Below are 27,656 nucleotides of genomic sequence, written 5' to 3'. Positions count from 1 at the left end.
GTCGCGATTGCGTCACCCATCGCGCGTACCATCCTGCGCGAACACGTCGCCGTCGGGCGGGATATTCGAACGGGTTAAGGAACATGCATTCATGTATACGCGACGTGCGGATTCTGTGATTCAAAACGTTTATTGAATGGCATTCCGTTCTCGCGAATGCGGAGATTCCGTATATGCCGTATATGTGCACGTACAACGATTACGTTTACAATAAGGCGCAGCTTATATATTACGAACACTCTTTTTTTTTTTAATCCTGCCTATGTTAGTCGTTCAAAAAATAAAACATTCTTCTATAGCGTATCTCTGTAACATTAATTCTGCGATGACCGGAGAGGATGAGCCTCTTATCGCGTATGATAAACCTCTGGGAATCATCCTACTCTATCTTTTTGAAATGTAACTATCACTTCTCGCGCTCCCCAATATTTAGAAACCATGTTTTGCAATTTTTGCAAGTGTTTACAATGTTTTATAAATGTTTATGAACGTTTGTAATTAAAGGTCATACTTTTGAGCTTGATATTTGCGAGAGTGGAGCCGCGATGTATTCACTTTTAATCTCTTGTTTATCAAAACAATTTAAGTGTATAAATGTACGTTAATGTGTCTCCTGTGCGCATTTTTCGTCGCAACATATTCTCGGCATGTTAGCTACCTAATTTCTCCTTTTTTTAAAGAAGTGTCATGTAACATCCAGGACGACGCGTTAAATATGCTATATATATTAACTTAATAAATATAATGTTACTCGTAGCCTCACGCTTCTGCGTTATACTTATTTTTATATAAGCATGCCAAAAATATATATATTCTGCGTACAAAGTAAAATTGTACCTCGCAACACTTACTCTAGTCTAACAATAAATATGTCCTTTTGTCAGATAATCGATCAGTCTTAATATTAGCAATAGATAACTATGTAAAATTTGGAGAAGAGGGTCTGGAACAACGGTCTCTTTTGTACTTTGACATTTTTGGTTGTTGCGTGCCGCGCAATAACGCACTTGGGTTCTATAGTTTCTGCACATTGTGCCGTTAGCAGTAACGACTACTGGTACATACAGAAGTAGAACAAATTCTTTGAGTGCTAACAGAGCGGGTCGCATCGTTTGGAGTACCTCTACATTTTGGGAAACGTGCCTCTATGCATTCTCGCGACATTTGATTTACTCAGAGATTACAGCTACTTACGAGCGTTACGTAATATCGTACTATGTTAATCACAACAAAAAAGAGCTACAAAATATCAAGATCACTCGTAAATAAACGCATTGCTGCCGCCGACAACATAAATAAGTGAAATAAATAATATAAATAGACGAAAGGAAAATAGAATCATCTTTCGAAAACCGACGACGTCTCCGTCGATTAAAGACACATGTAGACGAAACATAATATCCCATTTAGCACACCGACTAAATAATTCATCTGTATCCTCGAGCTTCCGCGTATCCTGAAATATGTGCGATAAGCGACATTAACAGTTGTAAATTGCGATACTTATGTCCGCAATTATTTTTCAAGCAATATATAAATATCAGATTTATTTTACGTTTATCCTGATAGATTTACAATGAGCAATAGAAGGTATATTTTTATTAGACTTTTATACATCCTTATCAATTGCGTATTATACAATAAAAAAAAATGCATTTCAATTGCGAATAGTTAACTTTCTAAAGCATGATACTTGTATGGAATTACAGCTAAATAGGGACAGATACCGTAATTAAATAGAAACTAAGATTTTACCTCTGTCTGGAAGGGCTGAAGGGAGACGGTGGATTGACACCGGGTATACTGCTGTCCTTGTAAAGGATGAACCAACTGAAACCTGTTATCACAAGTCCGCTCATCGTTGCTTTCAACAGCCACCCGTATTTCCCGTAAAATGTGACCAGCATATGAGCGGTTGTCTCCGCGTACTGATTACTGGCATTCAAGAGTCTCTCGCTATCCACGTGTTTCACGTCAAATTTTGGTAAAATGGACATACTCGGTATCGTTTCGTACATTTGAGTAAACGTTGCCACCGACGGCAACGAGTATCGATCGCCGATTTGCCATGACAAAGGCTTTCCTAAGGGCAGAGCATGAGAAACTCATATCAGCCACATAAATCTCTAGAAAGAAAGAGAAAGAGAGAGGTTGAGTAGAGCTTTTTTATAGATATTACAAGATTACATTCATTTGTAGGGCAAAGAAAACATTTATTTTAAACAATATCATTTATCATTCTAAATGTTAGAATGCTTTTATATGTTAATGAATAATCTTCTACCTCATTCTAAACGAGCCATTCAACTCTCTTCTGAGTTACACAACATTGATAGAATATATATTAATTTGTGAAGAGAGAGAAACCATCTATTTTACATAAAATAGAATTATCATTTTTAATATTGAGATAACAGATATATATTTTATTAAGACTATATTATACCATAGATACTCATATTATACCTTAACATGCGCGAAATCTTCCAAGTTCACCGTAAAAGTAATTGATTTAATTAAATGATAAGATAAAGAAAAGATAAGATAAATAAAATAAAAAAAGTTCTCTCTTTCCTGTTATTTGTCTCTAGCTATCTCCAGTTTCTTTTTTGTATCTAGTCAAGCATGTATTATACTTTTCGAGCGACAACACGGCCTTGACAAATTCGGTCACGGGCGACGCAGAGATCTCGCGTAATAAACGCGCGCTGGCGAGGAGGCTGGAGAGGATTCGAAGGACTCGCGTTGCCCGCGGAAAGATGTATCTCGTAATAGAAATAGGCCACGCGGCGTTAAAAATATAACCGAAGAATGCAGGCCGCATGTGCGCGACGTGTGCATTTTAACGCGAGTTCGCGTGTCGCGCATTTAAATTCTAAAGTCCTTGGAGACGCAGGTAATCGTCGGTTATCTCTTCATCTCTCGCTGCAACGCACGATATTAAAGTATTTTCTGAGAGGAATAAGCTCACGGAATCTCGTGTGAATTTTTGCGATAAAGAATAATTCATTTATTGAAATCAGTACTTAGCAACGAGAATCGTCTGGCTTTGCAGGTATCCTAAGAATGTGTGATGGAACATTGATTCATAACGGTACAAATGTGTAAAATTAATATAAACCAACAGATGACTTTCGGACCGCGTTAGGTTTTCGCTTTACAAAAAGCACAGATGGTTAATATTACATAAATAATTCAATAAATACAAAAAAATTTGTCGATAACAAATAATAAATTAGAACGCAGAGCGAATTTGACGAACGACCGCCTGGATAAATTACTGCCGAGCTATATATTATGTATTAGATGTCTCTATTTCACCTACGCGTTTCCATCTCTCGGGAATGAAGCTCACAAAATTGTTAATTTTTGCGAGGGAAATATTCGTTTATCGAAAACAATAGCGACGGGGATGGGATCGTCCGACTTTCAGGATCTATCCTAGGAAGGGGATGGAACTCACGGAACGCTGATTCGTAGCGATACACACGTTGTAAAATTAACATAAACGAATAAGCGATTTTTGTTAGGTTTTAGCCTTATGGCGGTTAATATTACATAAATCAGAAAGCATCAGCGGTTAATATTACATAAATCAGAAAGCATCAGCGGTTAATATTACAAAAATAAATTCAAGAAGTACAGATTTGTTGATAATAAATAAGAATTAGAACGCAGAGCAACTTAAATGAAATCGCCTGGGATAAATTATCATCGACATATGTTAGATCTGTTTTTTTTTCAGCCACGCATTTCTACCTCTCCTTTTCTACGAAATCAATTATATGTTAAATGTTGCAAAAGCCGGGGAAAGAGGGAGGTGAACGTAGAAAGCGTAACTGAAAAGAACACATCTAACACAACGCAGGTGGTACAGAAAATATAGTCGCAGGAACTAATAAGGCAGGCACTACGTTTTCCATCGGAGCTCGTCGCGCTCTTCCTCGACGTATAAAAACAGAAGGCAAACAAAATGAAAATCTAAAGTGTCGGCGTGGGCTTCCTCGAGACGGATTCGCATCGTCGGCAATCCCGGATCCCGGCTTCCAACGTTACCAAAACAAAAACTTGCGCGTCTGACGGAACGGCGCCTACCGTCCTACCGGCGCGGCGACCGGTCTCTACCGTCGCGTCGGTTCGCGCGACAACGATTCTCGTCGTGGAGGCGATTCAGATCGCCGGGAACGTCCCTTTCAACAGAATCAAAACAAAATGCGATTTGTGTTTAAATGAGGCGTCTAACCTCAACTGAGAGGTTATCGATGCGCGGACGCGCGAACGCGCGGAGGCTTGCGAACGTCCGAGTCTCGGGAGGTGGAGGAAATCAAGGAAATCAAGGAAATCTCGGGAGGACGAGACGCCGGGGAGAGAGGCGACTCGCCTGTTCCATCACTTCACCTTACCAACTTACCATAATTCACATACAGCTTGCCCAAGACGATGGCGAGCGAGAACGCGAAGAGCGACAGGCTGAACGTCCACTCGTTGACGCGTACCTTCGTCCAAAGTCTCGCCGGCGTGGCTTTCCGGCTCTCGGCGAGGCTGCTGTTGCCGTTCGTCAGCAGCGACGAGCCGATCGTCGGCTCGAACGTCGTCGTCCTCGTCGTCATCGTTGTCCGCGTTGACATCGCTCGTGATTGACGTGATTTGCGATCGGTCGGGCACGCGCGTATACACACGCACGTCCGAGCTCCGAGCGCGTCCAACAACCAACAACTATAACAACTGACAACTCTCTGTGACAGCCGCCACTGCCGCCAGTCGCTTCCAAAAATAAAGGTGAGACAAGCGCGGGCGTGCGCGAGTGCGCACGCGCCGTCCGTCTCTTCCGCGTGTCAGGGGCGTACACCGCGTATACCGTGCACCGGCGCCGCGAGGCTCGACGTTTGGAAAGGAAGATGAAATTGGATGACGTGCAGAAATTCTTGCAATTCTATCGGGTGACGTGGTCGCCAGTTAAGTTATCGAAGGTTAGACGCGAAAAGCTTCGTCGGCAATCCTGATTTTGTCTGAATATTTTGTCGTATGTATACATACGGCCCTACCGCGCACCGTCATCGACCGAGCGCGGTGGGGAGGCGGAAAGCGGCAGAGGGCTGAAGATGACCGCATTCGCTGCTCGCGTCGCGCGAGATAGCGAAGTTGGCCGACGGTGGGACCGTGCGTCGTGCGGTGGCCGCGGTGGGAGCCAATCGTCACTCACGTCAGTGCGCGCGGATCGGTCGCGCGCGGTGGTAGCACGTGGGTGGTTGACAAGTGCGGTTATTACGATCGTGAGCGTTGCGCGCGTGCCGTGCTGTGCCGTGCCGTGAAGACGAGGGAACGAGCGAGACAGAGATGGCGAGCCACGACGTCGGCATCGGCGACTTCGTGTTGCTGGATGAAATCACGGTGGAGCGCGTGGTGGAGAACCTCAAGATCAGGTGTGTACACACCATTCTTATCCCTCGGAGTAATCGGAGTACCGGGCGATCCGTATTCCGTATTCCAAAACTCGTTGAATTGCAGACGCGATTCCTGACAGGTGGACGGCGGGGAGCGCCGAGCGCCTCCCCGCGCGCGTGCGATCTCCTCTCGGTTCGTCGCTATATCCGCGAGAGGGTGTGGCCTGCGCGTCGGCAGGTGGTCGCCTAGAGATAGTGAAGGGTTTACGTTCACCTTTCTGCATTCTCTGCGAACCGAACGGAAAACCGTTCTGGAGATGTTGACGTAGAAATTTTTATCGAGTTTTCATTTTTCTTTCGAGAAACGGGAGCTGTGAACTCTGATAAATAATTATCTATTGTTAATGAAAGTGAATATACGCGCGTGAGGCAATAGAATGACTTCATATAGAGATAAGAGAGGAGAATGAAGTAACATGTCTGTTATTATTCCCCTCGTTTCTCTCTCTCTCTCTCTCTCTCTCTCTCTCTTTCTTTCTTTCTTTCATATCTTTCAGGTACCTCGAATATTAAGTTCCTAATGTATCTTGAACTTGACCCGCTAACGGCGACAACGTACGGGAAGACGTCCGAGTCCGAGGTCGTTTCCACCGGACAGCCTTGACCAGTTAATTCTGGCCTACGTTTTTTGCGAGAGTCGGGCGCCACAAGGTTCCTCTTAATCGTCGCGACCAAAAGCACGACGAAGAAAATGCAAAGATTATATATATTTCCATTCTTGGAGAATCGAAAACAAGAGAGGAAATCATTACTTATACGAAGCGATTCTTGCTCATATATGTTTTGTACTTGACTGACAATGAGTCCAGAATTTGAGATAAAAAAAGAAAATATAAACGTAGATTGTTTCGGCTTTTTATTTCCCGAATGAGAAATGAATCGAAGGAAACCTTAGAAAATCCGGGCGTTTTTTATGGGATGTTTACTATAAGTACTTGATGTTTACTAGCGCATATTATAATTTTAATATGGGAATCAGGTACTTTCATCATATTTTTTTTTTGAATCTATTTTATTTTGAATGACATTTTCAAGTATCCATATGTGAAGTTACTTCTTCTTAAGGCAAATAATAGATTGGCGAAAGAACAAAACGTGCGTTTTTCCTTGAAAAATCGTCAGATTCAATAAGATATATTTTGCATTCGTCGAGCGATATAATCGCGATATGCACACTCGTACGTATATCAGAAAACTAAATCTTGGAAGTATGTATATGTATAATTTACTCCTTACTATCTTTGATATTTTCCAACAGTATCATGTTTCATACTTTCGTTTTCATGTCACACGTCACAGTGACAACTTTTCCCAGGACGGTTACATCGACACTAATTATAACTTAACTGGATGTTACTTTTCCGCGTGTATGTATTACAAGCGAGGCTGTAAATAGACGACGAATAACGAGTTGGGTTGCAGCTTGCAGCAGACCACGGCTGCAGTCGGATTCTAGATGACAGCAATAAGGTGCGATCGGCCGTTAATCGACGTTAATCACAGCTACGTCGTCTCCTTTGTATCTTCGCAGACGGAGCTGTAATATAGAGAATTAAAAACGGCGATTAGCACATTAACTTAGTTAACCGAAACCATGTTGTTGCACGCCGTCCTGTCGTAGAGACAGTTATAAACGCATCTTTCTCTTTCGCAGAGCTGAAATTCCAGTTATTAACTTCTTATTCAACGAAAATTTAACGCTCGATTGTAGAGATATTTAATATCGAGGAGCGTATTTCGCTAAGCCCTAAGAATCTCTAGAATGGATAAACTATAGTTAGTTAATATTCAAGTAGGTGATCGTCTCTTCGGATTTTTATTCTATCTTCTAATTGCAAAGTTGCCCGAATTGTTTCCAAAGATAGATGACAATTCAGTCGATCGTCTCTTCGTAATAAACGGATCTTTATTCTATCATACGATTGCCAGCCGAACGGTTTCTAAAGATATGACAAGCTGGTACGCTCAAAAACAGACGAGTCACGAAGAAAATCGTCGCTTCGTGTCGCAAAAAGGAACACGTCAGGGAAACTACTCCGATTCACTTTGCGATATCGTTTACATCGCGGGGGGCACGGACGTGAATATCACATTGTGAGCAACTGAACTGACGGAAGCAACGATATTATACCTGTTGCGCGGTTACGCGGGTGTATCGTTTTGCGGATAAAGACTCACGCAACTATACGCGCGTTACGCACATCCGCCACGAAATCGCACGCACAGAGACCAGAGAGACAAGTAGCACAATTTAAGATAAAGCGGTCGTTAATCCGTATATTCTCGCCGCAATTACAGCAAGTCAACAGCTTAGGACCTTATAATTGTAAGAAATTAAAAAGAGAAGTTTTAAAATAATAAACGACTTTCTAACGCTCTAACGATAAAATCCGTGGTACTACAACTTTGTGTAGTACCAAAAAAATACCAAGACACTAAAGATCCGTACAATGTTTCCGATATTTGTAATTATTTCGAATATCTGTTCAATATATGTATGGAAATGTCGCGTCTCTCGCGCAAGTCGGTTTTACAAAACACTGAATATAAATTACATATTTTTACCTGTAAAATATCTACGCTATAGATTGAGATTCGATATGTAATTCGCTCATAGCACCCGAAGGTCAATAATACACAATGCGTGACGCATATTTCTTGGAAGGCGTATATTCATGAGTGAAAATGAATTATACGCGCTCTGATTCATCGTACACTGGGATAGACATATTACGTGAAATCTCGAATAAATCTGCACGTTAGATTGAATCAAATTAAGCATGTTTAATTAAGTAGAAATATCTATTGAATAAGTTTGATAAGTGTGCAATTATAGGGATCGATCACTTAGATGAACATATCCGATCAGATATTATATTAGAGAAATCAATTATAATTATCTAAAAACGGCTAAGTTAATGTGAAGAATATATGTAATATAAAATATTTAATTTTTAACAATAGACTGAAAACTTCAATTACGGTTTGAAAGATCTGAATTATATAAATTTATAAAAAGGAAAACGAGACTTTTTTTCAAATTGTTATAATGCAAGTAAATTACTAAGCATTCTTGTTTAACGTTATATCGTTATATCGTTATATCAAGTAATCCGCGTAGAAAATATTTTCTGGCGGTACTGTCATATCAGCTAGCTTCATTTTGTGTCGCAACCGTAGACTAAGCACATATCTTTTCGAACGATTCTGATACCTTGTGTCGTGTGTCGTACTACTCACTTTACTAGAAAACGGGTTTGCCTGTTATTTTTTCCTCCACGGTTCGACAAAATCACTGATACTCCGACCGTTCGCTAAACTGCAACTTTCACGAGAAAGAAGCAAAAGAACATATCGGGAAAACGTACATGAAGTTCTTACTTTTATTTAACTTTAAGCGTGACTGTCTGAATCATGCTCGTGATAAAAAAAATCTCTTTTTTCAGGAGCAACATCTATGAAATTATTTTTAATGTAAAACGTTATTATTTTCTCTCGGCAGCTTTAACAGTTTCACTAAGAGAAAGATTTGGAATTAGAAGTCTCTCAAATGACTATATTGTGATAACAAATAATTAGTTGCAGTATAATTCAGAAAGGATATGTAACAATTAAAGAAAGAGTCTCGGCTCGTTCTTTAACGTTGGCTTGCTGTAAGCTGTGTCTATTAATTTAATATTTTGAACTGTTATTCAAACCTTCAGGTTTACCCTTTAAAATTAAATACAATATTGACTGATTATCCACGATTGAGCTGCTACATAGGTCAACATTTTATTCTTACCGATTTATGTCATCATTTCAGACGACGACTCATGTCATCCGCGACGCTGACGCGAAATGAGGAACACACGAGAGACAAGCTCGTTTAGCGGTAAATGCTCGACGAGAAAATGAGCGTTCGAAGACGCGTATCCTCGGATACACGCGACGAATATATGCGTCTCGTGTAATCCTTATCGGGGCTCGTGCCGGCGATGAGTCATCGTCATCCTCGAGTCGTTGCATAGTTTTCGGATTGCGCTTGCGTCATTTCCACGAAATTCAGCCTCATAATGGTCAATGATATGAATAATGCGATATAATAATTATTATAAAGGGTTTTAATAATAATTATTATAAAGGGATTTTATCTGGATTTGTATTTCTTTAATTTGTCAGAATACAGCGCTTCTTTTTAAATATATCGGATATGTAAATGTTAGAATGAACGTTAAAAGTTAAAACGTTCTCGTACATCAAATATATCGTTTTAAACTTCTCGCTGCGTGTAGAAAAATGATTATTTGCACTAGCGAGCGCGCAATTGTTATCGAAGTAACGACAAGTGACTCATTATGCTTCACTAATCCCAAAGTCGATAACACTTATCTTTCGTTTTCGTGGATATCGAATGTCTATAATTTCCACGGAACCGTAAAACTATTTATTACGAACTAACGAACAATTCCCTTCCAAGGAAACTGACAATGAGTACTTTATCGAGTTTTGCGGCTTGCATACATAGAGTATAAGACTGCTTACGTTGTTTTGGTTTCCTGTAGAACATTTTTATCAAGATTTCATTTTAATAATATGAATTTGCTTAGAAAACCCTAACTTTGATTTATTTTAGTTAATTCTACCTTACATCTTTTCTTAATATATCATTCTTGTTGTATTTTGTTGCAGATTTAACGGGGGAAAGATTTACACGTACATCGGCGAGGTCTGTGTGAGCGTGAACCCTTACAGGAGCACCAATATTTACGATGCGGACCAGATTAATAAGTATAAAGGTACGATCGAAAAAATATCAATAATTTTCGCTTCGAGGTGAATATTTGACTGGTATCGAGGCGATTAAAATGTATGTACACATTTAAATAATTTTCGACGCTCTTATCTTTAAAAATTATTTCCAGGGAGAGAACTGTTCGAGAACCCGCCGCACATTTTCGCGATCGCGGATGCGGTGCATAAGGAGATGAAGCAACAGGGCAGAGACACTTGTATAGTTATAAGCGGCGAGTCGGGCTCTGGTAAAACAGAAGCTAGCAAAATCATAATGAAATATATTGCCGCCGTGACCAATCTCAGCGGCCAGCAGGAAATCGAGAGGTACACGTTGTCGATTGAAATGACAATTAGTATCAGCTTTCGCTATCTAATCTGTCTAGCGCGAATCTCTATAAGCGATAAGATTAAGTTCTGTTCGCTGCATTTTTGGAAATTCTCGTGTATTACTCCATCGCGCAGCGCTTAACGTAAAATAGAGATTTCGTTGATATGATACTGAAAATATTTTCATTCCATAGGGCGGCTAAGCGTGATAAAAACGATTGCGCATCTTTTCAGGGTGAAGAACATTCTCATTCAGTCGAACTCGATATTGGAGGCGTTTGGTAACGCCAAAACAAATAGAAATGACAACTCGTCGCGTTTCGGAAAGTACATGGACATCAATTTCGATTTCAAGGGAGACCCCATCGGCGGCCACGTGACCAATTACCTTCTCGAGAAATCGCGGGTGGTCTATCAGCAAAAGGGAGAACGCAACTTTCACTGCTTCTATCAGGTTCCGTTCGCTCGCACTCGCTAATTTCACGCTTAAAACTTCTCGTCGCGCGAGATTGGAATATAAATCGCTTGCAAATATGCCATAGCAAAAATATGTTTAATTTTTTAGTTACTGAACGGCTGCAGCGAGGCCGAATTGAACAAACTACGTTTGGTCCGTGATCCAGCCGCTTACTACTTCATCGGCAATGGAAGCAATAACAAGACAACTACTTCCGACAGAAGCGACTATAAAACTGCTTGCACCGCCATGTCTACCCTCGGATTCTCCACGGCCGAGACGCAGACCATATGGAATATCGTCGCTGGTATCTTACATTTGGTAGGTAGTTGACATAAAAGTGGAATGCTTTTCTCAACATTAATGCTTTATTTGTTCCTACAATATGTAGCTACATACGCGATTTTATGTGATTTATTTCTTTGTTACTTTACAGGGTAACGTCACCTTCAGGCTGGACGATGACAAACTTATAATCGGAAATAACAGTGCTTTAAATGACACCGCTAACTTATTCTCCATCAACTCGAAAGATCTAAGCACTGCTCTCTCGCAGAGAGTCATAGCGGCGGGTGGAGAAGTTATGCAGAAGACTCACACTTTGATAGAAGCCGAATATGGCCGAGATGCATTAGCGAAAGTGCGTTCAAGTTATTCGTTTTCGTATAGAGTTTCCTACGATCTAATTAACATGTATTGACAAAGATTTTTATGAATCTTTCAGGCTGTATACGAGCGATTGTTCACGTGGATAGTGTCGCGCGTCAATGGATCGATCAACGTAAATAACAGTGACGACATGAAGAGATACGGAACGCTGATCGGCGTGCTCGATATCTACGGCTTCGAAATTTTTGACATAAATAGCTTCGAGCAGTTTTGCATCAATTATTGCAACGAAAAGCTGCAACAGCTTTTTATCGGTGAGTATAAATTAATGCTTAATATGCGCGGGAATACGTCGGATTGAGAGACATAAGATTCACAATCGTAATTACGAGCATTATTTTGTCGCAGAATTGGTTCTGAAACAAGAGCAAGAAGAGTACCAGAAGGAAGGGATAGCTTGGCAAAACATTGAATACTTTAACAATCAGATCATTTGCGACTTGGTCGATCAAGCTCACAAGGGAATGATAGCAATCATGGATGAAGCTTGTCTCAACGTCGGGAAGGTCACGGATGAGGTAGTTGGAAGATCTAAAGTTTTATTAAGCAGAAGATTCTCTTGTGAAAAATACACAAACGCCTTTTTCTAGATTCTTCTCAACGCAATGGATAAGAAGTTAGTGAATCATAAACACTACAGCTCTCGACAATTAAAACCGATGGACAAAGAATTAGAACACAGAACGCAATTTAAGATCAAACATTATGCGGGCGATGTGATTTACAATATCAATGGTTTCCTCGACAAGAACAAAGACACACTCTTCCAAGACTTTAAACGTCTTCTCTATCAAAGCAAAAATTCTGTAATTAGCAAAATGTGGCCTGAGGGTGCCCAGAACATTTTGAAGGTAAGAAAGATGGTCGCTCATACATATGTTGAACCATATTACAATCATATTTTTAATATTGTATGTAGATACATGATTTCAATTATTTGAAAAAGATCGTATCTAAAAAAATCTGCGCATTATTTATTTTAGACGACAAAGAGGCCTTTAACTGCTGGCACCATGTTCCGCAATTCTATGATTGCACTGGTGAAGAATCTAGCGAGTAAAGAACCTTTTTATATCAGATGCATAAAACCAAACGAGGTAAAGTCTCCAGTTGTATTCGATGAGGAGAGAGTAAACCATCAAGTGAGATACTTGGGACTTGTGGAGAACATATTGGTGAGACGGGCTGGTTTCGTGTACAGACAACGATACGACAGATTTCTGAAAAGGTATTGAACCTGTTAGAATGCAATAAAATTAAATAACAAAATGCTTATTCGAATTGATATAATCATCGGATAATTATTGAACAAGAATGAAAGGAACTAATAAGAGTAAAATAAATAAAAGAAAAACAAAATAATGTGTTTAGAAAAAATGAGCAATGAGAATTAGGTGGACGTTTAACTTTACGATTTATGAATTTTTTTTTAACTATTGAACGATTAAATTATAAGTGTTTTAAATGCAAAGTTATGGAAATAACAATAAATTTAATTTTTCGGTTTCAGATACAAAATGATATCACAATACACATGGCCGAACTATCGAGGCGACAGTGATAAGGATGGCGTACGCACATTGATGGATGAGAAGAATTTCTCGGACGATGTTAAGTACGGGCACACGAAGATATTCATTCGCTCGCCGCAGACTTTATTTGCGTTAGAAAAGGTTAATTGGCCTAATCTGGATTTCATATATCGCGACAATATTTACAGTCAGTGAATATTGATTAATTATTTTGTTCGCAGATGCGCAGCGACTTAATACCAGGTGTCGTAATTCTCTTACAAAAGCAATGGCGAGGATATCTCTGCCGTCAAAAGTACAAGAAGATGAAGGCCGCATTAGTACTGATGGAGCATTACAGAAGATACAAACGACGCGTGTACATCAAGCAACTCGAGCGGACATTCAAAGGCGCCAAGAACCTGCGAAATTACGGCAAGACTTTACCATGGCCGCGCGAAAATTTCGCCGTGAGACACGTGGTGCCCGCTTTGAGAAATATGTACGCGAGGTGGTGGGCATGGATGATACTCAGAGCGATTCCTCGGGAGGATTGGCCGCAACTTCGATTAAAGGCACGGCAATTTTCGCCGTTTATTTTATCTCTATTACCGCAACTTGAGAAAGCTAATAAAGATCGGAGATCAGAGAGTTAATAAAGATCTTTCTGCCAGTTAAAATAGATTATCAGTAGCTCGATGCGATTCGCTAATTATACCATGAATTTGTTTTACAGATGGCCGCGGGTGCTGTGTTGCGTTCGAAGCGATCTTACTGGGGTCAAGACCGTCGTTGGGAGGGAAACTATCTGTCCAAGCCGGACGAGAATTCTCAAAGCGACGTTTTCAATTCTTCGATAAACAACCTACGAAATACCGACCACTTCAAGACCGTTCTGTTCAGCGCATTTATTAGGAAGACTAACAGGTTTTTCATTTTGTCAATAATCTCGTGATAAATAATGATATTATGATCGTGATAATATGGTAATCCAAGAAATAATACAGGTTCAACAAACCAGCGGATCGCGTTTTGGTGGTGACGGAACATACTGTGTATAAACTCGACGGCGTCAAGTTTAAGAACATGAAGAAAGGTATGCCGATAGCGGAGATCACTGGCCTAAGCGTTTCGCCTGGAAGGGATCAGCTTATCACAATTCACTCGAATCGTGGAAACGATTTCATTCTGTCGATCATCGCCAAAGACGACAGGGTCGGAGAGCTGGTTGGCGTGCTGAGCAACCGATACTATCAGTAAGTCGTCTCGAAAATATTTTAAAAACTCAATATCTAATATGCGAATGCGTTCTCTAGATACATACCGTATAAATTGTTCCTGATCTCTGAAAATTTTAATGAACAGTTCAAACGAATTTCGGGGTGTACCTTTTTTATTTATTTGTAATTTTATTTGAAAGAATCTGGCAATAAAGTCTTTTTTTTTCTTGGATAGGCTGCGTGGTGCCGATCTACACGTGACAGTGGATGTGAAGTTCAAATGTATGCTTGGCAACAAGAGCAGATTATTGCACATTGAAGTGACGCCTGACTTGATTGAGCCCACATTCAAGAAGGACGGTAATCAAATCATCTATGCCATTCCACCGTCGGTGGGCATCATCGATAGTGTTAATACAAGATTCGTAATAAATCCGCATTGATCAGTTTATAAGTCCGACGACTTATTCGAGACTGTATTATAAAGAAATATATTTTTTGTCAAACGTTCCGCCGTGCGGTTGTTCTACGTTCAGCGATTTCATGAGACAATATTTAGTACTCAGAGTTCGCATTTGAAAGTTTTTCCCAGTTGAATCATTTGTTTTTACATATTTTTCATGTAATATTAATCACGTTATGACGAATGTCAATGTAATGCGAATTTTACTGTGCTGAAAGTTCGAACGATGTCTATGTATATCTGTTGCGTAATCAAACGTTTAAATTAAATATAATGTCCAAGTTCTCGTTACATATAATATATTATGCATATATTATCATAGGCATATATCATATATTATTGCAGACATACGACCGGAAATTCAAGCGCAGGTTTCTTTCCGTGAAAAAAATTTTGACAAGAACGTTATAATCACGTTTTAAAAACATTATTGATTTTTCTTCAATAATGTTATACAGCATTATAATTTCTAATTTCTCATTATAACTTCTAGTTATTTTTCATTCTACGTTTCAATAATTTCAGTGAAGAATTATTTTTAACATTTTTTGAGTATTTCTTAGTAGACCTAAGAAGTTTGAACTTTCGTCAACTGCGTGCCTGCATAATAGATATACTTATGTCAAGAGTATGTAAAAAGAAAAAAATGTGACAGTACAAGTTAATTACATACACGTGACATATGCGAGTCACTTGCGTAGCGTGAAGCATACGAGAAACTTGATAAATTCTTTCCGTACGCTGGTATATTCCATCGGGTATAGCGCCCACGACGCATTTCTCTGTAAATACTCTTTAATATATTAATATTATTAGCTTGTAATGTGCGGCGTGAGAGAGGACGAGACGTGAAATCTACGAAAGTGAGTTTCACCGGGGGGGGGGGGGTATAACAGTGAATGCGTAATTTATACGAGATAACTTAAACGTTAACTCATAGAAAGTCATCGAGTTGTCCTTTTCTCAAAGGAAAGTGCTACCGACGTGTTACGGTGATTATACAAAACGTTTCTTATTAACCGCAATGTGCCGTAAGCTTGTGGCCTTTTACTTACTACCAGATCGAAATATTTTTTTAAAGATTTTTGAAGATTTTTTACATAAATAAATACAAAAAGCACAGTACGATAAAACAAATATATATAAACTAAATATATATTACCGTACACCAGTAGTGCCTGCTAACTCGATACAAAATATAACGAAAGTTAAATGCGTCCTTTTCCAAAGAAAGTTTTGGATCTTTCCGTGTACTTAGATTTAGAGACTGTATAGGAATATATATATATACATACGATCAAGCTTAATCAAAATATATATTATTTGACGATTATTTCGCCATTACTTCGATTAACATGCGAAATTGTTATACATTGCCATAGAATCCGTTAATCCGGTATTTATGCATTTATAAAACATTCATTAAAAACGAGCTAATTTTCTTTTATTTATATATTCGAACAGAATTTACTTCATTTCCATTGGCAATTGTAATCGTGAAGTTAGAAATGTGCCATTGTTAGAAAATAAAGTGGAATTTTCATTTTATACTCCTTGTACGTTCTCTTTACTTTTCCTTATACGTTTCTAGTCTCGTGAAAACGCCGCGTTGTTTCACGTTATCACTTTGACATACTTTCAATATACGCAATATATAATATAAAAACCATTTGTATTATTTTTTTATTGTTGAAAAGCAACATCTTTATACAAAACAGCAGTTACACTAGTCAATCCGTTGATACATGTAGATGTATCCTAACTCTTTCGGCGGGTTTTCCGATAAAGCGACCTGCAATAATAAATTTGTGTAAGAAGAGAAATATCAAAGTTTTCAGAAATAATAATCTTATAAAACAAAGATCAAGAAATAACTGTCGTACTTTTTCGTCATTAAATATCACCCATCGGTCTTCCTTCAGCAAGTGACAAACGTAATGGCCTACCATCGTCGATGTGCCCATATGCGATATAAAGCCCACTAATTTGTATCCTAAAACACGGAAACGCTTAAAACAACCGAAAAGGTACATTCAATTCCTCTCAACAATGCTATAAGCTTCATAAATTCCGATAATAATTTAGTTACATTATTTCTAACTTCTTTTATTTTCACTTCATTTTTATCCATTTTAGCATATCGCGTTCGTATTGTTTATATAAGAGGTCATATATTTTCTCTCGAATTATTGATATTACAATTCGCAGTTTGAAAAATACATATATTTGTGACTCACGACTGCTTCCGTCTTTGAATGACTCCTTCGTTGGCGCCGCGGTACCGTCCGTTTCCGGGGCGTCGAGCTCGGCTTGGTGACTGAAAATCCAATCGGCCGCACGCTCCAGATTATTGTTGGTCGCTTTGAGTGCCTTCGTTGCTTGCTCCCGCGTAAAGCCCATGCTCATTACCATTTCCAAAGCAGCTCGATCTGCCACAAATTTGTCTTCGCCTAAAATCAATCAGTCAGGTAAAAAAATCGCTCAATCGGCTACGATTCGAAGCTGAAGCGTGTCAATTTACCAGACTTAACGTCGACTCCTGGTGGCACGAATGGCTCGTCGAAATCGGAATCTGCGATGTGCTCCATCACCCAATTGGTCGCGGCCTCGAGGCTGCGGTTCTCCGTAAAGTACAGGGCTCGCTTGCACGCGTTTGGTGAAAAGCCTATATCCGTCAATTCCTTCAGAAGAACCGTGTCGTAGACAGGCGGCGGTGGTTTAACACCGTCCGGCAACAGTTCCTCGCCGGGCTGCAAACCGTTTCCACGTAGAAAACTCAGATCCACTGTGTCTGGCATCTCTACCGCTACGTCCAGCTTGATGGACGTCCAGTCTTCCTTCATGGTGAACTTCTTTAGATGGATCAGCAAGTAATCCGGAAAGCTGGCCAGTCTGGTGGTTCTAAAAAGATAGTAACGTGAAAAGAATTTGTTGTGAAAAATCAGATCTGGTCGATTTTTAACGATTATATGTAGATAGATAAGTAGAATACTCAGAGAAATGTAATAGATTATAATATTATTGATTGCTGAACGGAGTTAACATGTTCGATATAAAATTATCAAGTAAATGGAACAACGTTTAGCCATCGGTAGCTATAACGATATTTACTTGTGTGCTATCGTCTTCTCGTTCAATGCCGAACTGTAAAACTGTTCCACAATTTCCGTGCGACTGAAACTTTCGAGGCATGACGACAATTTTATACGGGGTCTCACGATAGTACTGGAATCTAGCTTCTGCTCTTTCGCCTCGGCTTCCTTCTTCTGAGCCTCGTATGCAGCTACCTCGTCCTTGATTAGTCGCTTCATTAGTTTTAATCACTCTTCGAAAAAATTATCAAACGTGTTTGAATATACACACCTTATTCACAGCCGCGTTCAATGGTATCGGCAGTGGCAGGATATATTCCGGCCGACTGGTGTACTTGACTTTGTTAGATTTGCCACACTGGTATCTCTCCTCGACTTTGAATTTGAAACATTCCGTGGGACACACCTCGTGTCGATTGTTGCGCTATCAATAAATTTCCCCGATTAAAATCTTCGGCTTAACTTAATAATAGATTTAACAGTGCATAAAGAAATGTTCGATTACTACTGAAAATGAAATTAATAATTACATTGAGTAAATTAATCAGGTAAAGAAGAAATTCCTGAGCATCTTGTTGTCGATTTGAGAAGAAATCAGCGTTTCCGCGACCGATCAGGACCTTAAACATCCGTGGCGGAATACCTTGCCGCGACTCGTCGTCCGTGCCGGATTTGCTCGGTTGATCCGAGTATTTACCAGAGAGTAAGCCGATACCCAATTTCGCCCTAAAAAAATTGAGATTTTTTGGATTATCCTTCAGAGTTTTATACAATCGCTAAATACTACCTTATCGAGCATCACCGAAACTTACATTTGAACATTAATGTCCGACGCCGGGTCGTTGTAATTACTAGCGAATATTCTTGGCGCTTTCTCCACATATCTGAAATTTACCGGCAATTACTAGATGTCGATCTTATAACGTTCCTTTTATCAGAGAGACTCTACTAGTCCTATGTACGGTAGAAGCAAAAATCATTTGCGAAAAAACGGAAGCGCATCATAAAGAATTTTACGCACCTTTTAACGAAATCAGGAATAGTGAACAGCATTTGCATGACGCTGTTCAGATAACAGGAATTTCCCAGATTGGTCAGTCCGGTGTAGCCGGGACCGTACATCGGTGTTAATTTGCTGGCCGCTTCCTGAAGGGAGACCCATTCGCCGAACTTTTGATTAAGATCCAATTCCAGTTCAATCATCGACTTGTCCGTTTTTTCCATCTGTGAGATGTTGATGCCCCAGTGCGATAGATGCGCTGCCAGATTTGGATCATCCACCATGTCGTCCTCGTCGTACGAGAACACGTCGGCCTTACCGCCCTTCGTGATCGTGCCTAGTTTCACGGTTAGAGGATAACCGGTTGCTCGGTAGTGTTCCTCGGCATGACCGTTGCCGCCACTTCCGTCGTAAAACTTGCGACCGCACAGTACGCTGCCGTCGGTCAGATTGAGCCAGAGATTCTGCGTGAGATCACATTTTTCGCACTTCCAACCACTCGGCGGGATTTTTTTACCGTTGTCCAGCTGTTTCAGAGTCGCGGCGTGTCTAAAAAGTCCGACAAACTTGACATTCTTGCTTGAAACAAAGATTTCTATTCAGATAATTAAACGTTATTTCAATAATTAAAAGAAAAGTTTCATATTTTCTGAATTTAAATGCTTATAAATTCCAAGTGATAACTTAAAAGCAATATAAAAGCGTTTAGCGTATTGTAAAGCGCATTTGTGATAATAAGTAGCAATACTCTCTAATATTTGAACGTATAATTTAATAGATATGTGAAATTAATCGAGATCATCCAATTAATAAATTTTTTAATAGTAAATTTTAATAGACTCACTTTGACTCCGTCCTGACTTCTCCGTCCCACATGTTAGCTACGGCTTCTACCTGCGCCACTGCCCATGCGCCTTCCATTTGTAATACAGTTTTAACTGCCTGTTCCACCTGCCAACAGTATTGTGTATTTTAAATATTATCGATTATACATAATTTCACAGATAAGTCCTACCTTTTCGGGCAGATCGCTCGTGGGATAAGCGATAGTAAGGAAATCAGGTAAAATGACTATCTGGTAGGTCTCCTCATAGATATACTTCTGCTGATCAGGCATGAATCCACCAACTGTTCCTATCGCCAATCGCGTGATTTTCTTCTCAGGTCCATCTCCCTGCTCCTCAGACGGAATCTAAAAATTTTTATAGATTTCTGAATTCAGATGTGAAAAATTATATCTAACAAATCTCTATTGCCAATGTGATCTACTAATTATTCTTATTAACAAAAATTAAGTCTCGTTTGAATACAAGTGTAATTACACATCAAATGCCAATGCGAATGATAGCATTAGTACATTAGTATCAACAATTTAATTAGTATTGGCAATGTAGCTTAGCACTTGACAGAAGTCTTATATATGGAACGTCTCGGTTATATTAATTATATTGTATTATATTAGCTTTTAAAGATAAAAGTTGAAACAACTTTTCCACAAACGTGTCACAAAATTGTCTCTGCAAACTGAAATTACCTCCTTCTTAGTACGCTTAATATGAAGGTACACAGGATTGCCGGTGTTCTCATAATACCGGGTGACGTGCTCCCGTCCGAAGCCCAGGAAGGTGGTGAGACTGACGTAGAGGCCGGTAGCCGTGTCCTTGGACAGAGAAAATATTTTTTTCAACCGATAACGATCGCGCCCGACAGTCTCGTAGGGGGACAAAGGACGAGGGCCGGATAATCTTACTGGCGTGTCGAAGGAGTAAACGCACTCGTCCTTGTATATCCTGTCGCCGGCACGCGGGACATTGATCTTATCCAGGTGTTTCGTTAACTCCGTCAGCTCCATGGCGAAAAGAGGCAGTTTGCCGGATTTGTTTCGGGCTCCGGCCGAGTTTCTTCTTCTTCCTCTCCTCCTCTCTATCTCTCTTCTCTCTTCCTCCTCTGCCGGCTGCCCTCTTCGACAGGACGGGACTCACGGGACGGGAGTCAGGCAGTCAGGGAGGGAGTGCAAGGTGGTGCAAGGGAGTGACAAGCCAAACTCCGGATCGCTCCCGAAGGCCTCGCGCGGTAAAAGCGCGAAGCTCCTGGAATATCCAGGGCTGCCAATGTCGAGATTGTCAAGAGAAAGAACAAAGAAATTCTCAGCATAGGTTGTCCGCGCGCCCTCGCCGCCCCTCCGCGCCGCTCGTGACTTCGTGACCATGTGCTACTCCAAGCCCAACCTGCCCAACGCTGTCTTTTAATATCCAAGCCAAGACGCCAAATCATCCGCACTCGAGATTCGGGAATACGCTGCCTGACGCTGCCCCTAACATTCCGGCCGAGAATGCTTCTTGGAGATCGACGACTTTCTAACGGAGACGCGTCGACGTACGTCCATCGATACGACACGGAGAAACGCGGAAGGTGTCACGTACGTGACGTCACGAGAGGAGTCAGGACTGTCAGGAGAGCGCGTACCGTGAGCGAGGAGACGTCGAGAAAGTTGGCGAAAACCGTTCGTCCGAGTCGGAGGAGAAGCTTCGCGCGAACGACATGTCGTTCCTACGTGGGTCCGCCAACTACGTCTGGTGCACGACCAGCGTGCTCGGCAAGGGGGCGACCGGCGCGGTGTTCCAGGGTGTCAACAAGAACAACGGGGAACCGGTTGCGGTCAAGACCTTCAATCAGCTGAGCCACATGCGGCCGCACGACGTGCAGGTGCGGGAATTCGAAGTCCTGAAGAAGGTCAAGCACGAGAACATCGTGAAGCTGCTGGCGATCGAGGAGGAGCAGGACGGCAGGGGGAAGGTGATCGTCATGGAGCTCTGCACTGGCGGCAGCCTCTTCAACATCCTGGACGACCCGGAGAACACGTACGGCCTCGCGGAGAGCGAGTTCCTGCTGGTGCTCGAGCACCTCTCAGCTGGCATGAAGCACCTGCGCGACAACAATTTAGTTCACCGTGATTTGAAGCCAGGTAAGAGATCCACGAGACACGTCACTCGTGATATCATGACATGATACACACAGAAGATACAATCGGGAAATCTATAAAGCTAAAGTAATGCTCTTGTTTTTCTTGTTACAAAACACAATTTTTCATTTAGTTTTATTCAAAACCGATGTCGCGTGACTTTGTTCTCACTTATATTCTCAACACTTTACGTGTACATGTTTTGCACTTGGAAGTCGGAGTTTCTTGGTTATCCTCTGTTTCTTCTCGCGCAGGTAATATAATGAAATTCATCGCTGACGATGGCAGTACGATATACAAGCTTACTGACTTCGGAGCAGCTCGGGAATTGCAGGAGGATCAGCAGTTTGTTTCGCTGTACGGCACTGAAGAGTATCTGCATCCGGATATGTACGAACGCGCGGTTTTGAGAAAACCCGTCGGCAAGACCTTCGGTGCGACCGTTGATTTGTGGTCCATAGGTGTGACTCTCTATCACGTTGCGACGGGTAATCTGCCGTTCAGGCCGTTCGGCGGGCGAAGAAATAAGGAGACCATGTTCTACATCACCACGAAGAAGGCGTCGGGCGTGATATCTGGGCTGCAAACTTCGGAGAACGGGCCAATCGAGTGGAGCAGGGAATTGCCGCAGACCTGCCAGCTGAGCACGGGCCTGAAGAAGATAGTGACTCCGCTGTTGGCCGGCTTACTCGAGGTCGATCCGCAAAGGATCTGGAGCTTCGAGCGATTCTTCAGCGAGGTCACGGACACGCTTTGCAGAAAACCCGTTCACATATTTAACATTCATAGAGCCAGCTTGATTAAGGTCTTCCTACATCCAGAAGAGAAGCTAGTCGCTTTGCAAATACACATTCAGGACCAGACCGAAATTATGCCTCACGCGCAGATTCTTCTTCTCGGGGAGGTTCCCCTCACGAATCTCGTCGAGGAGTCTACGCCAGGCAAGGGATATCCCAATACTAGCAACGACAAACCATTGATGCTGTTTTCGCGAGAGAATAACAACGTCGTGTTGCCGACGGAGACCGAGCTGCCCAAATTTCCCGTCTTCGCGAATCTCGTTTCCGTGGAGAACGACGCGAGCCAAGCTAAAGTCGCGTGCTCCGTAGGACACGTCTGTAAACGTAGAATCGACAAACTGGCTTTGTGCAGCAAATTGTCGCGGGACGCCATAGACGCGTTCAGCGGTCTCTTATCCACGGAGCTTACTCGAGTGTTGGAAAAGTGTCAGCATTCGAAGGAATTCACAAAAGCGGTGGAGGATACTGTCCTGGCGGTAGAGAGGAGCGAGACCTTTGCCAGGCACGTGTTCCGAAAGTTTGGCAGTCAAACTGCGGTGGAGGTCAAAAGCTGGCGGAAAGAATTAGACGTGAAGAGCAAGGAACTTATGAGCGAACTGACTCCAGCAATAGTGCAACTTCATCAGAGGTAAGTTATCTCAAAAGATGCAAAACATCTAAATACTGCATTTGAGAAAATTCACCGAATAGAAAAAAGGATTAATTTCATCGACAGCGAGCGGTTGTTCTCCCGTTTCTGAGCATTCAATTCTTACGATCTTGCGATTCGCAATATGAAATGTAATTTCATGAAATGTAATTAGCGTATATATATTATTGCAGATATGTAAAAGAGGGCAGCTTGCGTGGAGAATGGGACAACAGTACTCGCGGTTTGTGGTGCCCGTGGGCCACGAAAGCGAGCCAAAGGGCAGCGACGTTGGTCGATCGCCTGAGGGATGGGTGGCAACATTTACTGAGGGACAGGGCTACTCGTAGTCTCACTTACAACGACGAACAATTCCACGTTCTTGAACGCATAAAGGTACGTACATTTACGTATCGAGTTTCCTAATCCGTTATTACAAATTAAGACAGAAATAGAAAACTCGCACGAATTATTTCTCGCGAGATTCATTGAAACGTCGCAATCTCCTTCATTAAACAGGTCACGGAAACGGGGCGTCGATTGAAAGCGCTTCTCGAGACGGAGTGTATACCGGCAATGACGCAGCGATCCGAGTGCGTCGCCGATTGGTATAAAATGGCACAAACAGTGTTCCTACAGACTCAGATATTAGACAAGGATATCGACAGTTACGAACGCGTGCTGGAATCGTTCTCCTATCGTTTGTCGCAAGAGAGCAAGGAGCGCAATGAGAATCTTTTGCACTCGTTGGATAGGCTGCCCGGCAAATCGAAAACGATCGAAAAAACGAGCGTGCCAGTGCAGGAAAGCACGAAGAAATGGCGCAACATCTGTGACACGCAAGAACACATCGCGATGCTACTTTGTGAAAACGGTCTGCTTATAGACCAACTTGACCATTTGTCAACAATTGAGAGGATGGAAGAAGACATGGCCGATGCGGGATATGAATTTTAATATACGCGTCTATCATTTCTTTATCAATCTGACAATAATTACGAGATAAAGACTGAAACTTAGACCGGTATTCATTCACCGGTCGGTTCTTATATTTAATATCGTCTTGAGTACAATCTTAAGATGTCATTAACCAAACACAAAGCCGTATTAGTATCTTAAGACATTACTTAAGACGGTCTTAAAATAAAAACCGACTATGAATACCGGCCTTAGAATGTATATATTAGAACTCCGATATATCTGTACGATTTGTTAGTGTATAAATTGTTAAGGTAAATGTTAAATAAATTCGTACTTCTATTCCCTCGTCGAAATGACTTAAGATTTTACTTCAAGATCAACGATATGACCGTTTATTTTCAACGAGTAACGATTGCGTTTCAATAAATAATAATTATATTTTTATATAACAAAGCTAAACATAAGTTTTACATTATGCAGTAAAATTATGCGGTAAAAAATTAGCAAATCAGGCGTGTCTTTTCTCTTATATGCGTTGTAAAATCCGTGCGTACGAATTTTCGCGCGTGAAAAAAGGAACGCGTGATTCATACATCTACGTAACTAGTATTCCTCTCGACTAAGGAATTCAGTCTTTGTTTGCGCTTCTGTTCCCTGTGGTGCTCTTGTACTGCATGGAAATGTTTCAACAGTTTGTCGAAATCGAACGGGCAATTAGCATCAGTTTTCTCCTGCGAGTGATCACTTTTAGATATCGGCTTCGTAGCTGGAGGTATCGCCGCTAAACGACGTTGCAAAGTAGCGTAGGCATCACTCTGCGGCAGGATCATGAGCAAGCCGTATAATGCATATATTAAAGCATCATTCTTCTCCCATTCCAAAAGCTGCAATCTCAGATCTTGAACAAAAAAAGAAGAAGAAATGTAACGCGCTTTTAATATTCTTATTAGCAATGCCACATACTTACAAGTAAATATCGGTGATTCTATTAACTGTACCAATTTATCTATCTCCGTTAGGAACTCCACTGTAACCTCTATATTTTCGCTGATATATACAGACGTTGTGTTAAGGTCTTAAAAACATTCGTTGAAATAATGAAAGTAGAATGAGAGAGAGAAATAGAATAAAGGATACAAAGATCGAATGATGTTGCACGCGTGTCGGTAATGTTGAGACAGGAGACACAGGGCGACTGTCGCAACTGGATTGTGACACCAGGACACATACAGGCACTCGAATAACGCGCAACTGTCCTAAAAAAAAATTCCAGTCATGAATATTGTTTTGTTTATATAGCTGATTGTAACGGAACTGATACCATCACGTTCGACTAAATAAAATTTCACGGGAAAGCTGAATATACGGAGAAACTTACTGGAGAGTCCAAATGCCTAAGTTTGTTGCGCAAATCAAATAACTCGGAACTGGTTAACAGGATAACGTTCAGGGTTTGTATCATTGTACAGGCGAAGCTTAAATTTTGTTCTTCCAGCAATATCTTGGCCAGAGTTTTGTATATATCCTCCGCGCTCAGAAGCGTACACAGCTCTCTTATAATGAAAGTGCCCCGTTCTTCCAGTAAATGTCTGTCGGTCGAGAAGAGTCTCAATAAATTGATTATAAACTTTGTGAAATACTTGTTCTGCATCTTTGCGTTGGGATCGGCCGCTACCGCCTCCGGAGATTTCGAGCTGATAATCTCAGCCATTACCACTAAAGTCTGTTGCACCACCTCGTCGGAAGTGTCACTTAAAGATTTCATTAATATCGGAAACAAGTCCTCGATGTGATTAAACATTTTTTGTGGAATGTTTATAAACAAGTGATGTATCCATTTTAAAACTGCAACTTTAGTTTGGACCGACAGGTACAGTAAGTGTTTCGTAAGCACCTCCACTACGCTGGCGAGATCTAAGTTTTCAGCCAGAGAATGATCTTGTGTTACATCTGAAAGTAAAAGAAAAGGGAATTCTATTATTATTATTATTATTACCACATATGCACAATATGTTTTCCAAATGATACAAAGATTAATGTTTAATTCTCTCTCCCAAACTTGCAAATAATTTAATCACACAAATGATTAGAATTTTAAATCGCGTCTGATCTCAAACAACCGTCGCAGTAATTTGAAATACTCGTGTTATGTTAGAAACGATTCAAAATGCCGCTTAACTCATCACAATTCAATTGAATTGCTGCTTACCATCCTTCTCTTTTGTAGGATGTACCTTTTCTTGATCCTTGTTTGTAATTTCTGTACTCTTGACGATTATTAATTTCATTAAATTTGCATTTACTTGCGTCGCCGTTTCTTTAATACTTTTGCGTGTGTCGCCGTCGTAGGCCAAGCAGGGCAAAACGGCCACGAGAATGCCGGACATGTACGGTAACATAAGCGGCCCGGAAAGATGTACGAACTCCTTGATCCACGTGATGGCGGTCAATTGAAGCAGCTCGTCGCTACTCTGAGCATGTGTAATCAGTATGTTTATCATGGCCGGAAAATCCACTCTCGCGGGATTGGCTTTTATGCTACGTAAAAATTCACCGAGAACCGTATCCGTGACCTTCTTGATCTCCGGCGTTGGGTCCTCCAGTATCCTGAACAATCCGTCGAGTATCTCAGGTAGAAATATTGTGAAGTCCATATTGGGCACCGCGTCCAGCACGGATACCCATGATATCACAAACTGTCTGCCAAATGGGTTCTTCGTATAGATACGCTCGCGCAACAGAGGCATGAATCCGACTAAATCGAAGAGGCCGCTTTCCGTCACGATGTCCTGAAAACAGAATATGCGTGAGAGTGTGAGAGTTGTAAAAAGAGGAGAAATTGCATCTTTAAGAATTCTTTAAAGTATTCGCCGGCTACCTTCATTAGTCTGTCGAGTAACTCTGTGGCGTTTTTTATACTTTGCTCAGAGTCGCAAGCCAGTTTGCTGAGAGCGGCGAAAATGTCTGTAAACTGAGGCAGTACCGCGCCCCTTGCCACTTTGACTACGTTGTACAGACTCTCGCAGGCGTAGTATCGGACTCTCAGATCGGCGTCACAGAAACATGCTAGGATCGGGTGAATCAGGTCCTCTATGTATTGACCAGTGTCCTTTCCAAGACCGACCGCGATCGCTGCGAGGCCTATCAAACCGCCCTTGCGCGTATGCGGATTCTGCGAGGTGGCGAAGTCCTGCCCAAGAACCTTCAGCAGTCTCTTGATCTGCACGGTGTTATTGTGAGCGGCAAACTCCTTCACCATCCTGTCGGATTAACAAAAAGCATATATCGATCAATCATTAAACGGAAAGAAGAATGAAGAATCGGAGCGAGGCTTCTTGCGTAGTAATAATCTACAACTTCTTTAAGGACTGCTTAACTGCGACTCG

At 41.3% G+C, this 27,656-nt stretch overlaps 5 protein-coding genes across 6 annotated transcripts; 2 read left to right on the top strand and 3 right to left on the bottom strand.

The window, feature by feature from the left end:
* Window positions 1-111: 111 nt before the first annotated feature.
* LOC139821915 (uncharacterized) lies at window positions 112-5,572 on the bottom strand. The gene is made up of 4 exons (XM_071793336.1): window positions 5,436-5,572; window positions 4,412-4,725; window positions 1,756-2,083; window positions 112-1,456 (listed from the first exon to the last, which is right to left on the bottom strand). The coding sequence occupies exons 2-4, from the start codon at window positions 4,626-4,628 to the stop codon at window positions 1,372-1,374; spliced, it is 630 nt and encodes a 209-aa protein (XP_071649437.1). The 5' UTR covers window positions 4,629-4,725; window positions 5,436-5,572; the 3' UTR covers window positions 112-1,371.
* Window positions 5,077-16,415, top strand: Myo31df (Unconventional myosin ID). 2 transcript variants are annotated; one of them, XM_071793321.1, is made up of 15 exons: window positions 5,077-5,423; window positions 10,116-10,222; window positions 10,349-10,544; window positions 10,782-11,001; window positions 11,113-11,325; window positions 11,441-11,644; window positions 11,729-11,927; window positions 12,022-12,191; window positions 12,264-12,524; window positions 12,657-12,901; window positions 13,184-13,346; window positions 13,427-13,759; window positions 13,921-14,111; window positions 14,192-14,440; window positions 14,640-16,415. In XM_071793321.1, the coding sequence occupies exons 1-15, from the start codon at window positions 5,338-5,340 to the stop codon at window positions 14,845-14,847; spliced, it is 3,045 nt and encodes a 1,014-aa protein (XP_071649422.1). In that variant the 5' UTR covers window positions 5,077-5,337; the 3' UTR covers window positions 14,848-16,415. The 2 variants fall into 2 exon arrangements, with proteins under 2 accessions (XP_071649422.1, XP_071649423.1); XM_071793322.1 differs by lacking the exons at window positions 5,077-5,423; window positions 10,116-10,222 and having other exon boundaries at window positions 10,409-10,544; window positions 10,742-11,001.
* A 118-nt stretch (window positions 16,416-16,533) lies between these two features.
* Window positions 16,534-20,971, bottom strand: Usp5 (ubiquitin specific protease 5). Its single transcript, XM_071793323.1, has 13 exons — window positions 20,710-20,971; window positions 20,494-20,619; window positions 19,975-20,151; window positions 19,804-19,910; window positions 18,981-19,508; window positions 18,772-18,843; window positions 18,490-18,685; window positions 18,231-18,383; window positions 17,979-18,160; window positions 17,389-17,768; window positions 17,105-17,317; window positions 16,751-16,860; window positions 16,534-16,659 (listed from the first exon to the last, which is right to left on the bottom strand). Exons 1-13 carry the CDS (start codon window positions 20,809-20,811, stop codon window positions 16,594-16,596), a joined length of 2,412 nt encoding a protein of 803 aa, XP_071649424.1. The 5' UTR covers window positions 20,812-20,971; the 3' UTR covers window positions 16,534-16,593.
* Window positions 20,972-21,128: 157 nt separating this feature from the next.
* Window positions 21,129-24,612, top strand: Ikkepsilon (I-kappaB kinase epsilon). Its single transcript, XM_071793325.1, has 4 exons — window positions 21,129-21,924; window positions 22,176-23,349; window positions 23,544-23,745; window positions 23,869-24,612. Exons 1-4 carry the CDS (start codon window positions 21,501-21,503, stop codon window positions 24,304-24,306), a joined length of 2,238 nt encoding a protein of 745 aa, XP_071649426.1. The 5' UTR covers window positions 21,129-21,500; the 3' UTR covers window positions 24,307-24,612.
* A 75-nt stretch (window positions 24,613-24,687) lies between these two features.
* LOC139821908 (protein VAC14 homolog) lies at window positions 24,688-27,644 on the bottom strand. Its single transcript, XM_071793326.1, has 6 exons — window positions 27,149-27,644; window positions 26,480-27,059; window positions 25,649-26,220; window positions 25,408-25,526; window positions 25,238-25,317; window positions 24,688-25,168 (listed from the first exon to the last, which is right to left on the bottom strand). Exons 1-6 carry the CDS (start codon window positions 27,527-27,529, stop codon window positions 24,858-24,860), a joined length of 2,043 nt encoding a protein of 680 aa, XP_071649427.1. The 5' UTR covers window positions 27,530-27,644; the 3' UTR covers window positions 24,688-24,857.
* Window positions 27,645-27,656: the final 12 nt, after the last annotated feature.

This window comes from Temnothorax longispinosus, chromosome 11 (genome assembly GCF_030848805.1).
Source record: "Temnothorax longispinosus isolate EJ_2023e chromosome 11, Tlon_JGU_v1, whole genome shotgun sequence".
Classification (NCBI taxonomy): Eukaryota; Metazoa; Arthropoda; class Insecta; order Hymenoptera; family Formicidae; genus Temnothorax; species Temnothorax longispinosus.
The sequence above is the reverse complement of the archived record's forward strand: the minus strand, read 5'-3'. Positions and strand labels throughout refer to the sequence as shown.